The following is an 18,264-nucleotide window of genomic DNA, read 5'->3' on the forward strand; positions in this document are numbered from 1 at the left end:
TTCCATTCCAACCTCTCCACCACCATGGGCAAGACCGAGGAGCTGTCAAAGGACGTCAGGGACAAGACTGTAGACCTGCACAAGGCTGGAATTGGCTACAAGACCATCAGCAAGAAACTAGGTGAGAAGGTGACAACTGTTGGTGAAATTATTCAGAAGTGGAAGTAATATAAAATGACCTGTCTCTCTCCATTAAAATGAAACTACCATAAAAATTAGAGACTGTTCATTTCTTTGTAAGTGAGCAAACTTACAGATTCAGCAGGGGATCAAATACTTATTTCCCCCACTCTAAAACTGGCACATACCATTTTATCTATTCAAAAGAAAAGAAAAACCTGGGTGGAACTTGCATGCTTACGTTTTGCCAATGATTACTGATAAACTCCCACCTGACCAAAAATAGCGCAATTAAAGTGAAAACAATAACAATAATAAATTAAACCGTACATGGTTAACTTAAATAATCTGTAATAAAAAAATAATATTTTACAGAACTGAATCTTTTATCCAGTTGTCACTGGCTGTTTATTTAATATATCACTTTCATAATAAAATAATTCAGTATAACATGCAATGTGTCTTTTTATTGTTTGTATGTTTTTCAGTCAGGTAAAAGGATATTGGTAATATTTAACGGATAAAATAATGGTTACAAAAGCCATTACATAAATGTTCACTTCTTCTGTTCTTCTTCACTTCTTCTGAAACACTGTCACAATGACAGTAACATAACAATTTTACCATTTCACAGCATGAGACCAAATTTTGATTTCTTTTTGTATTATTTTGTTTGCACATGCTAATTCTTAGTGCTCCTCCTATCTCATTTTGTGTGTCTACACCATTAATTTCCTGCAGGACCAAAACAACTTAGTCATAAAAAATAATTAAGAGAGTGATTTAATTTTAGATTTGATTTGCCTTGCGTCCATTGCTACCAGGGAATTTCTGGCCCAAGTCGTGTTGTGTTAGAAAAAGAAGGTTCAGAAAAAGGATTATTAAATGGGTAAGGTGGAATTATACACAATATGTATCAGAACTCTTTAACATACATGTTAACTAACAACCGTATTATTTAATCATGGAAAGAAAGATATAGCTGAGAGGACAGAAAATATTATGATCAGATGTGTTTGGTTGCTCAGTTTACTTTAGTATACCAGCATAGGATCATGGTATACACACACTGCAAGATCACCATAAAGGAATGTAATATTTGTAGATGCAGGAATATGAACTTTAACACAGTTATTATGGTTCTACACCATTATAGTTTAAAACTACCTGTTAGTAAGCATTTATGAAAAAAACTTTAAAACTGAACATCAGAAGAAAGAAACATAATTTGATGCAGTTTAATGATTCAAGTGAGTATACAGAGAATTTTAAATATGCCTTAGGATATCATAGAAAAAAATGGCATACTAATAACTCTTTTTCTAATTTTCTACAATTTGCTCCTATATTTCAAAATAGGAGTATTGAGTATAGATGAACATGGTTGCTGCAGTGAAACAAAAACAACCAGTAGACATCCATCAAACTTTCTATGGCCCTGTATTCATTTAACGTAGGGAAAGTGACAGTGATATGGAAGAAAATGTGTATTGTGGCATGCTGGTATTGTGTTCTGTATTTAAATGTCAGCCTATCTTTGTGTACATTCCACCCATATCAGTGTGTGTTTTTCTCTGAGTATTCTGCTTTTTCTCCAACATCTCGAAGTTCTAATATGGCCCTTGCTGAGTGAAGGAGGGTGTATACAAGATTGTACTCTACCCATGGCTCAGTTGCTGCCTTATGTCTAAAGCTACACAAGTGAACGATAGATGAATGGTCTTAGTGGTTTTAAAACATAAGTAAATGTTGTCAGGAACAGCTGGCATTGAGAAAAAAAAACAATAATCATGTCACTTTATTGATGAAGAGGACAACCCTGTGCCAGATGGGATGCTATTGAGAACTAATGCTGCATCTGCAAGGGAAAAACTAAAGGACCCATGCAGGGACTTTCTTCTCTCTGATTCTCTCTGAAGCTAAAGGAGGTAGTAAGCATCCTACATAGATAAACCCACAACACCACTTGACAAAACACCACAACTGAAATAACTAACATGGGGGAAACATTAACACAGATAATGTCAGAAAGGCAAAATTATAAGGACCAAAATAATTAAGCAAAAGAAACAAGCACACACTAGAAAACCGCAACAGAAGAAGAAAACTATCAAAAAGATGGTATTAAGCTATTCAAAAGAGGGAACAATAAATCTGACGGCCTACATTATATATTCCATTTTCTATTCCAAATAGATACCACAACAGATGGTGAAGCATGCAAGCAGGGGATAACCAGACTGTAAACTGACCCCACGTGAGCGAGTGTGGGTGTGTGCATGATTGTGCTCTGTAATGGACTAATACCCCATCCAGAGCTGGTTCTTGTCCTGTGGCCAATATAGGCCAGGATAATTTCTACTCCCTGTGACTTTGAACTGGACTATGTTATCGTGAGAAAGAATGGATGAGTAGTTTAATATTGCAATCAAAGTTTTTCAAGTAGAAAAACACTGGTTGATAGGACATCTTAAAGTTAGTATTTCTAATTTCAAATAAATATACATTTAGCACCTAAAACAGCACAAACAACTAAATTATGGAGGCAGGTTATCTGAATTAAAAGCCATAATGAATAAAACACAAAAAGGCTCATCTAACCTGTGCTTCTAGATTTGCCAACACAGCTCTTAATTCCTGTAGTCCATCTTTCCATCTTTGCTGATGCCGAAGCAAATCAACCGACATGAGAGCAACAACCTGAAATAAATTGACAAAGAAGACAGTTACCATTTAAAAAAAAAAGTTTTGGTACAGAACTGTGAGAAAAGATGTTTTGTTTGACTACCTTCTCATTGAAGTCTGTATGCCACTTCCGTAGTTTTCTATTCTCTGTAGACAGGCGCTCCGTTGCATTTTGAAGTTTTTGAATGTAGGCATCCAGTTCTTTAGGATTATCCCATGTTATTTGCACTGTTCCACCTGACTCTTTGGACTGAGCCTTAGGATTCTAATTTTAAATATAAATATAATGTATGAATTAAAAGGGAATAAAGCAGTTGCCACTTATACCAGTTATGTCTCTAAGTGATGGTGGATAACAGTTATATTTATTCTGCTTTAACGCTCTCAATTTCCTGGATATCTGAAAACTTCTTCCTGCCATACTAAATTAAATTGCATCTAGCAGAATCATCTGGACAACTCATAAAACTTAGCTCTATGTTATTAAACTTTGACTCTTTCAAAGTTATTCGGTCATTACCTGTGTCTTGCTTTGAAACCATGTATGATGGTTGCTTGACCTTTTAAGTATATCTTACATCTTTGCCAAAGTCAAAAACTTATTTTATCTATGAAACACAGCCTGTCTAGATTGGACATTCACATACTTTGCCTTGCCTTAAGTAATTTCACTTGGACTGCTGCATTTCTCTTTTAAATAGCTTTCAGTGTGATGTGTCTTAAAGCTAAAAGAGGTTATAAATATTGCTGCCAGATTACTGGTTCAAACAAAATACTTTCATCGCATTAAGCCTCATTTGAAGTAACTATATTAGCTTCCTGAAAAATATTGAATAATCCTAGAGTATACTAATACATAGGATACTATCCTAAGCACTTAGGCCACATAAAACTGCTAGTTGGGATCATCTGACAATGACATTTTTAAATTCCAAACAATGTTTCTTCCAATATTTATTTGGCTTTGTGACCCCTACTCTCCAGAACTTTACTTCCAGGTCTGTTTGTGAGGCAGAAATTCACTCCTCATTAAATTACAGAATGAACTTTTGTTGCTGGCTTTGTAATTTATGTTCCTTGATGTAATTGATCCCATGGTTGCTTTTTTTAATGAATGGTACTCTCACTGAAACACTGTATAATACTAAATTGGTCTGCTATTCCACAAATTTCTACTGAAAATGTATCAAATTAGTCTTCTGTGACTTTATATACCATGTTATATGATAGCCACACTTGATCTGCTTATCTTATCCTTAAATATTGTTTTGTACATCATGATCTTTAGCTTGTTTTAATAAAAGACTGCATGACAGTAGGACTAGGAGCAATTAAGCTTTTGGTACATAGTGTACCAGATTATGATGTCCATAACGGTCAGTGTATACAGTATTATCAAACAACTTTTTTTAAAATTACTTTTCATTGCATGTTCCACACATCAGTTCATACAGAACAATTCTGCAGCTTACAAAATGTTTTGGTACAACAACTGTATCATGTACATGTCCGTTCTTTCACATGACTAACATGCATAAATCATGAACCAAAACCAAAAATTTACCAACAGTACATATGACCATGGCCGGCACCTGCCTTTTCATAATTTGTATGAGATAGTTTCTTGCAAAGTGTACTCTCCACAGAATTGGGAGGAAAGGGCTACCTAATCTAAGTCCACCTTATGAACTGTTACATGTTTTCGATACCAATCATAAAATGTTCATAGCAAAAAGCCCTGTTGAAAATCAGTTTCACTTATAATGTACATTACCTTTGGCTAAAAGTCAATGACATATCATCTGAGGCCATATACTGCAGACACCCTAATAAGGGAAGCTGCTGTACTTTCAAATGATCACCAGTTGTTGGTGAGTTGGCCAAAGTAGACAGATTTGGGAGACCCAAAGGGGCAATGAGGCTGTACTGGGAATGGCCAGCAGATGCCTCTGTTTAAGACTGGTTTTGGAAGAGCTACTCTTGCATATCAGAAGAGGTCTAAAACATGGAACCAGAATAAACTCTGTTCAAGACCTCAGTAGTGGAGTATGTTCTAAGGTGCAGTTGCCAAAAGGTGATTGGTACCTGTTATTCCCGAAATTCTAGGATCTTTCTAGAATTCCACACATGGTGGGAGAAGCTATCATGCTAAAGAAAGATGACTACAATTCAATTTTATCAAGAAGAAAAGCCTATGTGTTGAAGGTGCTTAATATAGCCATGAAGAAGGATTTATGGACCGCTTCAAAAATGTTTTATGCAAGCTGTTTTAAGACTTAAGGCATTGTCTGCTCTGCTCTGGTGGTACATTAGCCTGAAATCTAGATATTCAAGAGGTGACATGAGCACTTTCAGTAACTTTTCCACCTGGTGTCTACAGAAGGAATTTTTTACTAGAATAAGATTACACAACAAATATGTATTTTTTATCCTTAAATAGTTTAATTACTTATAATAAATTTGAGCATTCTAGGTTCACAAGAAAATCATAAATCTGTTTTCCTTACCTTTATAATCTGTTCAAAAGCTAATGCATAATTTAGCATCATTGGTTTCTGACTTGGAATCATCTGTTCATCAATTGTGTTGTAAAAATGAGCCACCTAGAATCATATGCAAGCACTGTAATGAGATTCTGCTGAGAGTCAATATCTTAAAAATTTCCACATTTCAATACTCACTTTACAAGATAAGTACTTACTTGTTTTAGTATCAATGCCTGTTTATAAAATTTTTCTGCTGTTTTAGAAGCTTGATGAATTTTAGCTGGAATTGAAAATCCCAGTTCAGTAAGTTGCCTCACTTCTCGCAAAAGAGATATAACCCGATCAGAATACTGTATTTTTAGTTTTCCATCCATATGATCGAGCTCCATAACACGACTGCTTGCCTGTAAGCTATAAAAGTAGTTAAAATACAGTACATTTGAAAGATTTTCTGTTAAGAAATTAAAATGATTTTATTAGTTTCATTTACAAAATAATGCAATATTTTTATCCAAGTTATCATGCAGTTATGGCTATAAAGCATTATCAAAATAAAATTAATTTAAAATGTAATTCTGTATCCAAACTTCTAGATCTAGTAAATTCAAACAAAATCTTAACAAAGGGGTTTTAAAATGAGAACACTAGCAAAGATTTTTCCAAATGTGAAGTTCTGAAAACAATATAATTATTGGATACTGTATAATTAATCTTTTGTGTAATAAATGCCTATAGAATCAGTGGCTGATAAAACACACAATGGTGCATTTGTAAATGTCTTAATCATAAAAGCCAAAGCAACAGAAAAAGCTATCAAGACAGATAAAATCTACTGCATGACACAGTGTTCTCCCTAGCGTCTTTTAGCCGGGTGCTCCGCCTGGCTAATTTAGTTGAGTGCCAGCTGTCATCTCGCATGACATTGCAAGATGACAGCCGCAGATCTACAGGCACAGGCAGATCTAATGATATGCAGAGATGGCAAGGGACGAGCTGGTGGGTTGGAAAATAGTTTAGAAGCAGGATTGCAAGTGGCAAGGGGAGAGGCGCAGGGCAGGATGTTTCCGATCACTTGATGCTGAACAAGCTAATAGCGGGGACGAGGCGAAGCGGAGTTCACAAGCAAAGAGTATGGGGAGGTGGGCTTTCGAGAGGGAGCTGTACATGATAATAGCAGGGGCGTAGAAGCTTAATACAGTAGCAAGAAGTACAAGGAGTAGCAAGGAGTGGACGGGCGAGAGGGGGCTGTACATGCTAATAGCGGGGGTGGAGCAGTAGTTCACAAGCAAAGAGGATGTGGAGGTGGAAGGGCAAGAGGAGGACTGATAAAATAAAAATGACTAGTGGAACCAGCCTGTCAGATATCAGAAAAAAGGGCGTCAGGAAGTGACGTCTCTGTTCCCAGTGTCAGTGCAGTCTGTGTAGTGCAGCTAAGCGTACAGCTGCTCTCTTCTTGTTCAGTACATAGCAAACCAATATATATACAGTTGTTTAAGCATTAGGTGTGTTCTGTGTGCAAAAATCCTTGTAGCACTCACTGTGGTTCCTGTTAAAGTGACTCCCTCTGACGTTTTTATATTTGCTCATACTGAGGGTTTTGTTAAAGTGACCCCATCTGCCGTTCTTACATTTGCTCATATTTGGACCTGCGTCCATATTGCAAAAAGTGTGCAGAAACCCTTGCAGCACACACTGTGTCCTGAGCAAAAGATTTGTTACTGAATTGCTGAGGGTTTTGTTAAAGTGACCAATCTGCCATTCCTTTTCTTGTTCATATCTTGCCCTGCCGTAGTGCAAGTGTGCATTGAATATCCAACAGGCTCCCACTTTCCCAATCAAAAGTCTTATTCATAGGTACTTTTAATTTTTTCCAAACATTTTACCAACAAGAGTAAAAAAAGTGTTCAGAAAACAACACTGCTCACTTATTTCAGAAAAGGGACGCCACAAACTAATGAAGGTGCAGTGTCAACTCCTGATGTGGCAATTAGGGTTAAGCTTAATAAATCTAAGCACCGCTTATCCGGCATAAACAAACAGTGGTTTAAAGATTTTGATTGGCTAACGGTCAAAGAAAATGGTATGTGGTGCTCATTGTGCATGAAATATTCAAACCAACACCCCCCAAGGAGGGAGTTACCTTGGGTAAACGTGCCATGCACAAGAATTCGAAAGGAAAGCTTGCTGGACCATGAAAAAAGTAAAATGCACATTGAGTCTTCTGCTGATCTTTTAGGAAAGCGTGTACTAGATCAAACTGGAATCAATCAAATTGAAAGATTTGTATCTGTGTTAAATAACTTACAGAGAGATTCCTTTGTGGGAGCTGTAAGATCCACGTATTGGTTGGCAAGAAATGAGTTGCCACATATAACGTTGTTTGAAAAGCTGTTGGAACACTGTAAAGAAATGGGTAGTTCCTTTTTACAACATCTCAGTGTTGGTAAAAATGCACATTACACCTCTGAAAGAATAACGCAAGAGCTGCTGGATGTCTTAGCATCAGAAATAATGTCTAACATACTGAAAAATATACATGCTGAAAATGTTTTCAGTATTCTGTGTGATGAAACCACAGACATCTCAGTTGTAAAACAATTAATTATTTACATTAAATATATTTGCCAGGTCACTAAAGAGGTCAGAATTAGTTTTGTATCAACCTGCAATATGATTGATGGCAAAGTGGAGACTATAACCAACACACTGAGCGAGACTATGGACAGTCTAGGCTTAACAACTGCTAATCTGGTTGGACTAGGGTCAGATGGAGCAGCTGTTATGACTGGGAAACAGAAAGGTGTGGCAAAACTGCTTAAAGATAAAACATCTGGACTCTTGGTCAACTGCCACTGTGTAAACCACCTATTGGCCCTTGCAAGTGCACAAGCAGCAGCTGCTGTACCTTATTTAACAAAACTGAACAACATCTTAAGGCAGCTGTTCTACTTCTTCCAAAATTCTTCAGTTAGGATGGCTGGTTTAACAGAAATCCAAAATATTCTGAACATTCCCCAGATTAAGCTGAAAATGGCCAGTGACACTAGATAGCTGACTCACGACTCTGCAGTACAGTCACTACGACACTATATGATGAGTGTCATAGCTGCGCTGAAAAGAGAGGCCACTGAACGAAATTACATCACAGCTGAAGGATTAAGCAGATGTATTAAAACATACAATTTTGTTTCCTCTCTGATGATGCTTTCAGACGTATTACCTTTGTTGTCCAATTTATCTAAGGCTTGGCAAAGGCAACATGTCAATCTTACCTAAATTGAGCCAGTTTTGCTCGCCACAAAATTGTCCATCATGGAGTTGAAAGACACTCCTCGGAGATATTTTCAAAGCCTTCATCATTGTCTGGCAGAAGAATGGTCAGATCTCCGCATTGTTTATACACAGAGTGATGTAATATCATTCAAAACTGCAATATACTGTATGATAAATACCTAAAAAGAGTTGTCAAGCACCTAGATGCAAGATTCCCTGACATGCCAATTATTTCCAGCTTATTTATTTTCAAAAGTTTTCAATGCAGAAAATCACAATTCAAGTGAGTCTGCTGAAATTCTTTCCAATCATTATTCCAAAAATGGTAGCCCTCCAATTTTAAAATTTGAAAGTAGCAGGCAAGAATGGACAGTTGCGTCAAAAATTATCAGAAGTCAATCATACAAAGACTTCTGTTCAAAACGGATTTTACTAAAAATGGTAACAGCATCAGAGCTCAAAGAGTCGTTTCCAAATTTAGCTAAACTAGCTCATGTTAGGCTAGTGATCCCATTGAGCATTGCTGAATGTGAAAGAGGGGTTTCTGCCCTTAAAAGGGTCAAGACATGTTTGAGAAATCGCATGAATCAAAGCACGCTAAATAATCTCATGCTAATCTCCTTGGAGGGCCCAGATCCTGGGGGCTTTGATTATGGGAAAGCTGCAGACAACTGGGCTTCTTGGAAGAAAAGAAGAAGAAATATTGAACTGAAGACACCTTCTGCATGTACAGTACAAGTTGGCTTTGAAGAATAGATTTTAATTTTTCTTCATTAGGTTTCCCATTCTTTTTTTTTTCCATTGTTTTCACTTTTCTTCCCAACAGCGACAATACTTGTGCCTCTTGATTTATATTATCATAACAATTTCTATTTGAAATTTTTGTTAGGGTTGCAGGATCCTGAATTGGATACTTCTTAAATTTAATAAAAATATTCTGGCACAAGTGTAAATCCTTAAAAAAGGAAGTCATATTGAGCATTAGAAAATAATTAATAATAATTAACTAATAAAAATAGTGCACATTTAATTTTCCCCACCACCAAATTTCCCCGTCCCGCCCCACCCAGCTACTTTTTCATGCCACCTGGCTGGAAAACATTTCTGGGGAGAACACTGATAACAGCACACTACAGTTGTTAATATAAAGAACCACTGTGTGACACAATACAGGTGCTGGTCATAAAATTAGAATATCATGACAAAGTTGATTTATTTCAGTAATTCCATTCAAAAAGTGAAACTTGTATATTAGATTCATTCATTACACACAGACTAATGTATTTCAGATGTTTATTTCTTTTAATGTTGATGATTATAACTGACAACTAATGAAAGTCCCAAATTCAGTATCTCGGAAAATTAGAATATCAATTAAGACCAATGCAAAAAAAGGATTTTTAGAAATGCTGGCCAACTGAAAGGTATGAACATGAAAAGTATGAGCATGTACAGCACTCAATATTTAGTTGGGGCTCCTTTGGCCTGGATTACTGCAGCAATGCGGCGTGGCATGGAGTCAATCAGTCTGTGGCACTGCTCAGGTGTTATGAGAGGCCATGTTGCTCTGATAGTGGCCTTCAGCTCTTCTGAATTGTTGGGTCTGGCGTATTGCATCTTCCTCTTCACAATACCGCACAGATTTTCTATGGGGTTAAGGTCAGGCGAGTTTGCTGGCCAATCAAGAACAGGGATACCATGGTCCTTTAACCAGGTACTGGTAGCTTTGGCACTGTGTGCAGGTGCCAGGTCCTGTTGGAAAATGAAATCTGCATCTCCATAAAGTTCGTCAGCAGCAGGAAGCATGAAGTGCTCTAAAATTTCCTGGTAGACGGCTGTGTTGACCTTGGACCTCAGAAAACACAATGGACCAAAACCAGCAGATGACATGGCACCCCAAACCATCACTGACTGTGGAAACTTTACACTGGACCTCATGCAACGTGGATTCTGTGCCTCTCCTCTCTTCCTCCAGACTCTGGGACCTTGATTTCCAAAGGAAATGCAAAATTTTCTTTCATCAGAGAACATAACTTTGGACCACTCAGCAGCAGTCCAGTCCTTTTTATCTTTAGCCCAGGCGAGACGCTTCTGACGCTGTCTCTTGTTCAAGAGTGGCTTGACACAAGGAATGCGACAGCTGAAACCCATGTCTTGCATACGTCTGTGCGTGGTGGCTCTTGAAGCACTGACTCCAGCTGCAGTCCACTCTTTGTGAATCTCCCCCACATTTTTGAATGGGTTTTGTTTCACAATCCTCTCCAGGGTGCGGTTATCCCTATTGCTTGAACACTTTTTTCTACCACATCTTGTCCTTCCCTTCGCCTCTCTATTAATGTGCTTGGACACAGAGCTCTGTGAACAGCCAGCTTCTTTAGCAATGACCTTTTGTGTCTTGCCCTCCTTGTGCAAGGTGTCAATGGTCGTCTTTTGGACAACTGTCAAGTCAGCAGTCTTCCCCATGATTGTGTAGCCTACAGAACTAGATTGAGAGACCATTTAAAGGCTTTTGCAGGTGTTTTGAGTTAATTAGCTGATTAGAGTGTGGCACCAGGTGTCTTCAATATTGAACTTTTTCACAATATTCTAATTTTCCGAGATACTGAATTTGGGACTTTCATTAGTTGTCAGTTATAATCATCAACATTAAAAGAAATAAACATTTGAAATACATCAGTCAGTGTGTAATGAATGAATCTAATATACAAGTTTCACTTTTTGAATGGAATTACTGAAATAAATCAATTTTGTCATGATATTCTAATTTTATGACCAGCACCTGTATACTCAAAATATATTGAAGCCAAATTTTAAAAACTAACATCAAGAAAGTCCAGCTTGACAGCATGCTGTATATGCACAACATAATTCTTTGAATTCAACCCCACTCCCAGCATTACTACTTTGCAGACTGAATAAGTGAAGGTTTTTATGAAGGTAAAGGTTCAATTTCAATGATAAAAAAGCATTTGCCAAGCAGAATTTGTGTAACTTTTCCTCTGGTACTGTATTAATTTGTTGACTTAATGAGCAAATCTGTTATTGTTACATACTGTATCTTACTTATTAACTGGTAAACCACTGGTAAAATATAAATTACTGTGCTCTGATTAGCGCAGTTGCCTCACAGATCCAGAGATTTATATTTTTATCTTTATATCTCAGACTGGCCATTGTCTATACATAGTCTGAACATTCTGTTCGTGTCTGTTTTTGTATTTCTCTAGGAACTTCAGTTTTCTTCAAATGTATCAAAAATGTGTATTTTGGGTTAATTGACAATTTTAATTCATCCTGGAGTGAGTAGATGTGTGCATAAGTCAACCACTGATAGGCTGGCACCCTGTCCAGGATTGGTGTACCCAGTGTTGCCAGAATAGACTACAGCTACCATGACTCTGAACAGCAAAAAGCTAGATTGAAAATGGACGGACTTTAATAAAGAATCAAACCTTAAAATTGGCACAATCTTATTAAAGACCTGTTTATTACTACTTTTGAAGTAGAACATTTATTTTATTTTATCTGTTTTTGGTATTGGTGCAGTGGGTAGCGCTGCTGCCTCACAGTTAGGAGACCCGGGTTCGCTTCCAGGGTCCTCCCTGCATGGAGTTTGCATGTTCTCCCCATGTCTGCATGGGTTTCCTCCGGGTACTCCGGTTCCTTCCCACAGTCCAAAGACATGCAGGTTAGGTGCATTGGCGATTCTAAATTGTCCCTAGTGTGTGCTTGGTGTGTGGGTGTGGATGTGTGTGCAGTTTCATGTTCAGTTTCAATTTGTTCTAAAACTGGTTTTACATTTTTTCGTTTACACAACATTGTGTTTGTTGGTTGAAGGCTCTGCCCCACTCAGGAATACTGATGAGTTACCATATAGTGGCAGAACACAGAGAAATATTCATGATTTTTCTTCAGCATGATGTTATTTTATCTAGTAGATGGCAGCAGAATACTGTCCCAAGCATTATTCTGGCTTAACACTGTATATCAGATCATAACGGTTTCCCCAAGTCATACTCGGGCTTAACTGCTTTTCTATACAATTTTAAGCCTGAGAAAGATTTACATTTTTTTTATCACCAGGGAGGGTAATATTTTATCTGTCTTTTAGCATTCTAAAATACATTGCTAGAAATATAATTTTTATCTGTAGAATTAATGAGAACAGGGTATGGTTATTGGAAAATGTCAAGTACATTAACAAAAAGTATATTTCTAATTCATATATAGCAACACTTTACAATTAAACAACAATTAAGCACTCAAAAAGTACTTTTACAGCGGTAACTTCAAAAATGAAAAAAAAACGTAAAATGGTTCAGTGAAGGCATCTTGCAAAAGGTATGTAACTTCTTCATGACACCTCAGCATTTTGAATACAGGCAACAAAATAAAATTTGGTTGTATACACTACATTGATGACTAGTGGTTGGACTGACTTTAACTTGCATTAGAGAAATAACAACCAAATAAGAAGAGGAAAACAAAACAGTACGACAATAAAAACAAGAAATCAGTAATAACTACAACAATTGCCATTTGGCTTCTTTTAGGATCTTATATGAAGGCCTCTGCTGGACACAGATGTTATTGGGATGTTATTCTATTCTTGAGCAAGGGCCTGACAAACTTGTTGGCTACTGTCATGTACAGGGTCAAGTCTCCAGATACAGTGGAACCTCGGTTCACGAACGTCTCAGTACACGTACAAATCGGTTTACGACCAAAAAGTTCGCCAAACTTTTGCCTCGGTTCACAAACACACACTCGGTATATGAACAAGCCAGTTTCCCTTTCGGTTTGTACATGTTCAGTCTCTCCCTGTGCATTTCCTGTGCAGCGAGCAAGAGAGAGAGCGAGAAAGCGCGTGACACACACACACGCACGCACGCACACACACACACACACACACACACACACACACACACACACACACACACACACACACACACACACACACACACACAGAGGCAGTGCGAGAGAGACAGACGCACACACACAGGCAGCGCGAGAGAGAGACAGATGCAAACACACAGGCAGCGCGAGAGAAGGGGGGCTGGACGCATAAGGTAGGAAGGCAGTTAAGAATGCACTGGGCTTGATTTTGTTTTCACTTCTGTTTACAGTGGTCGGTTCTTAGAGTGCATTGTTGCAATGTTACTTTTCTTGGTGGTTTATTAAATTACGGATTTTTTCAAATGTTAATTTTTTTCCCTGTGCTTAAAACTCATTAAAAAAAAGTGTTTTTAGCCAGCGGTTGGTAGCGCTATAGCGCGAACTATTGCAGTGTTAGTTTTCTCTGTTGTTCAAGGTTTTCTCAGTGTTATTCAATGTTTTTACATTTAGTTTACTATTACGCTGTGCATTCTATGGTTTAATTAACTATATTTGTGCTTAAAAACTTAAAAAATATATATATTTACATACAGTTCGTATGGTCTGGAACAGATTAATTGTATTTACATACAATCCTATGTGGGAAATTGCTTCGGTTCACGACCAAATCGATTTACAACCAGAGTTTTGGAACGGTATTGCAATTCAGAAAATTCTCCAAGAAACACTACAGGGCTAAGGTTAGGAAAGAAGATAGGCCGAGGTTGGAGTTGCAAACCAGCATTAATTCCTCATGACAATTTCGAATTCAAAATGTATAAGGCCTGGCAATGTCTTGCTGTAAGGTCAGATTGTGTTGTCTCATAAAAAGAATATGATTTGTATGATTTGCTGTAGAATGTCATTCTAATAGCACACCTCATTTAGCCTGCCCCCAATGAGGTGGAACTGTTGCTTGCCTGTAGTGGGAAGCAAGCCCACACAATTATTCTGCTTTGACTGTATAGAGCAATTAAAAAGCAATTAAATCCTCAACAGTCATCTTAAAGTTATGTAAAATTTCCCTGCAGTCACAGAAAGTCACAGTGGAAAGACTTAATCCACAATGTCTGGCAATGATGGTACATGATATGCCTACTTGCACCCTGCCAACTGACCTCTCCTCTCTTCTGATGGCATTTGAGGCATTGCGGAATGCACAGAAACCTGACTGTTGCATAGTCTTTGTCTTGTTGTGACCTAATGTTTAGCTTGGGCATTTTTCTAGCTTTGCTCTCTTGGAAAAAAGTGCTCCTAACAAGCTATCTTGTGTTTGGCCATTTGCAATGCCTCACTGCTCACGCTGTATTGCTAGTCAGAGTTGTTAAATAAAACACAAACCACTGCTTCAAACTTCTGAGGCAAAGAACAGGGGTCTGACCAGACAAAGACGCTACACACACACACACGCACACACAACCTCAAACAGCTCCAGACAACGAGCAGGCTGTAAATTTCATATATGCAAGTCTCAAGCTGACCAGGCAAAATGAGACATTCCACATGCCCATACATCACCGTGATTGCGAGCAGCTGCGTGTGCCTGTGTGCGGTGTTCTCAGCCTACCAGCTAACAAGCTGCACATACACAGGAGTATGAGTGTCTGTGAGGGAATGATGCTTTATTGAATTAGAGTAAGAAATGTGAGGCATGCAACACGTGGCTAGTGAATGACTTTTGCGATTTTACAAATCAGTGAAGCATTATACTATGGGATCAAGGCGCCTTTTTATGTAGCCAATAAGATGTATTCTTTTATATAATGTAACTGTTATATACAAATGTGTTATGTAAGCTGGGTGTATAAATAATGGCTGTGCCTTTTGTTAGGGGATTATCCCTTCTGCTCCAGAGGCACCTGGGATCTCCCTTTTCACGAAAAGAAATAAAGACAAATGACAAGCTTCCTCCTGCCTGGTTCTTCAGGGTGATTATTTACATCGATTAAATTTCTACCAAAGAGGACTGTAAATCTATAAATGTATAATACAAATTTGACCATTTTTTTTTCCAAAAATACAAGCTATCGCTACAGTTTTTGCTTTTTTCATCAGTAAATAACTAGTTAATCAGTGCATTTTAATACAACGGCCTGTACCTAAATAAATAAGTTATATAAAGAAATAAATAGGGCGGCACAGTGGCGCAGTGGGTAGCGCTGCTGCCTCGCAGTTGGGAGACCTGGGGACCTGGGGTCGCTTCCCGGGTCCTCCCTGCGTGGAGTTTGTATGTTCTTCCCGTGTCTGCGTGGGTTTCCTCCGGGCGCTCCGGTTTCCTCCCACAGTCCAAAGACATGCAGGTTAGGTGGATTGGCAATTCTAAATTGGCCCTAGTGTGTGCTTGGTGTGTGGGTGTGTTTGTGTGTGTCCTGCGTTGGGTTGGCACCCTGCCCGGGATTGGCTCCTGCCTTGTGCCCTGTGTTGGCTGGGATTGGCTCCAGAGGACCCCCGTGACCCTGTGTTCGGATTCAGCGGGTTGGAAACTGGATGGATGGATGGATGGAAGAAATAAATAAAGAGTCCTAAAACTATTCAAAATAGTTGTATTTTGGTTCTGTTCAATATGTTTAGAAAATTTAACATTTACTGTAAAACAGTGTTATTCAGTGTGTTTAACACAAATGTTGTTATAATAAAATTACTTTTTACAATCTACAACCATCAAAAAGAAAATTAATAACAAAAGTTTTTTCCTGCTTCTTTCAGTGCAGAGTAGCAATTTCATTCCACTTACCTCATTCCAGATTTAGGATCAGAGAGTCCAGATTGAACCTCTCGACACCAGTCATCAAATTGATCTTGTTCATATGTCACTAACTGTTCCTGCAGTTCACCTGCAAACTTTTCAAATGCCTGGTGTGCTGGTAAATCTTTAAGAAGTGACCCGGCAATTTTAGTTGCATCATCTACCTATAAAGTAAACAAATGTCAAAAAAAAAAAAATTAGAGCTCAAGTTATTATTTTAGTCTTACTAATTAATACTTTTTCATTATAAAAAAAAAAAAAACTGCTAATTGCTGATACAGTTAAAAAAAGGTCCTAAACTACATGCTGCTTAAGTGTGAAGCCTATGTTTAAAATTAGGTCAGAAATTTACAAAAACAGACTTTAAAAATAATGTTTATACTCAAATTTTAAGCTAAAATTATTTATACAAACCCAGCTTTCAAAACAAAATACCTGTAAAACAATTAATTTGATTCATAATTTACACCATTATAACAACCACATCCAATTTACTACAAAATTTACATTTGCTAAGGTAAAATTTTATTTTTTACAAAGCACTACCAGCAAAGACATTTCTGCTCATTAGGTCCATGTGTCAAGTATTACTGTCATGCAAAGTAAAATACAATAACTATTTTAAGACCATGTCACATTGAACAAAGTTTGCACTAATTTTCATAGACAGACTTCATTTACAAGTTGGAGGCAGTCACCACACACCCCCATGACACTCAGTTGTATAGTCTGACATGTCCAGCAACTCAGTCCAACCAATCTGCAACTCAAGTTTAATTTTGTTTTATGGTTAAATCTTATTGCAAGCTTGTGTTTATTTAAGAGTTGACAACAAATAAGAACTCACCCAGAAGGACAGTGAATATAATGCAGCTACAAATAGTAAAGAACAAGGGTGTTTTAGACTTCATAAATAGTGGAGAGGCTCATTTATCTCATGTTTTATATACAGTGACAGAATTGAAAAAAGAAAAAAAAAACACAGAAATTGTGGCTGAACTCACCAGAATTGGATACATTTGTACAGCACTGTTTCTTTCAGAGAGCCCATTAACAGCTGTCAGAAAAAGGGGTAAGCTGTGCTGAAAATTGTCCCTGAGTCATCTCATTTGTTATTCCTTACAATATGTAATCCGAAATCTTTTTATTGAAAATATCAGTAATTGTAGCAACAGTCATCAGGTTTGACCAGAAGTCCTGTAATGTGATTCCATCTCTAGTTGTTTTGCTATCAATTGATTAAATGTCATTAAATACACAAATAAGTAAAACTATTAGTATTGCACTCATTATCATTATTTGGAGTTGGTCGTTCTCAGTCCATCTCATTTTGTGTCTGTTTCAAGTCTTTTAGATCCTGTAAATTAGTCTCTCTGGTTTTATATTAACTAGTTTCTATTCACTAGTCTGGAAGTAGCTTCTTTTTTTATTATTATTTACAACATTTGCAAAGGTTTTCTGTTGTGACTATTATCACTTTACAACTTAACGGGACACTTATGCGCTACCTGTGCATGAAAACCCAGGTACATGGCCGGTATTATTCATCTACAGCCAGGACACGTTTCTATCAATGACATCAGCCATCAGTAATACCCTGTGTACTGCCAATATTCCACACAAATTAAATACTCTGAAACCCAGAAATCAAGAGATGTAGACTTTGAGCATGTCTGAGATGGAGAAGGTGCCAATGATCTTTAGAAGCAACACACAGTCCTTACGGAACAAACTGGACAAGCTGAAGGCATCTGCGCAATACCTCCCCGAATACCGTGAAGACTGTCTAATGTGTTTTACTGAGACCTGATTTAAGAATACCAACTCAAACACAGAGGTTGTTTGTGAAAAGCAAGACAGAAACTCAGGCAGATGGGTCTGCCTTTATGTTAACAAAAGAAAATGTTAACAAAAATGGTGCATTGATATCAAAGTAAAACAGTGCATCTGAATATTGCACTGCTCACTTTGTCCATATTATTTACCACGTGAGTGTAATTAAATATTTAGGACGGTAGTTTATGAACCACCAACATGCTACAGGAGCACAATGAGCAGCAACTGAAACACTTTTTGAAA

The 18,264-nt window shown here is 37.6% G+C and overlaps 1 protein-coding gene across 3 annotated transcripts in view; it reads right to left on the reverse strand.

The window, feature by feature from the left end:
- Nucleotides 1-18,264, reverse strand: part of LOC114651221 (cytoplasmic dynein 2 heavy chain 1) — a 462,099-nt gene that overhangs the window by 404,756 nt on the left and 39,079 nt on the right. For all 3 annotated transcript variants that reach the window (XM_051926883.1, XM_051926882.1, XM_051926881.1), the window contains exons 12-16: nt 16,174-16,349; nt 5,507-5,702; nt 5,313-5,408; nt 2,909-3,070; nt 2,722-2,820 (exon numbers count right to left, since the gene is read on the reverse strand). In XM_051926883.1, the coding sequence (XP_051782843.1) occupies nt 2,722-2,820; nt 2,909-3,070; nt 5,313-5,408; nt 5,507-5,702; nt 16,174-16,349 (729 nt within the window). The remainder of the gene's footprint in view (nt 1-2,721; nt 2,821-2,908; nt 3,071-5,312; nt 5,409-5,506; nt 5,703-16,173; nt 16,350-18,264) is intronic.

The sequence above is a fragment of the Erpetoichthys calabaricus genome, chromosome 4 (assembly GCF_900747795.2).
Source record: "Erpetoichthys calabaricus chromosome 4, fErpCal1.3, whole genome shotgun sequence".
NCBI lineage: Eukaryota > Metazoa > Chordata > Cladistia > Polypteriformes > Polypteridae > Erpetoichthys > Erpetoichthys calabaricus.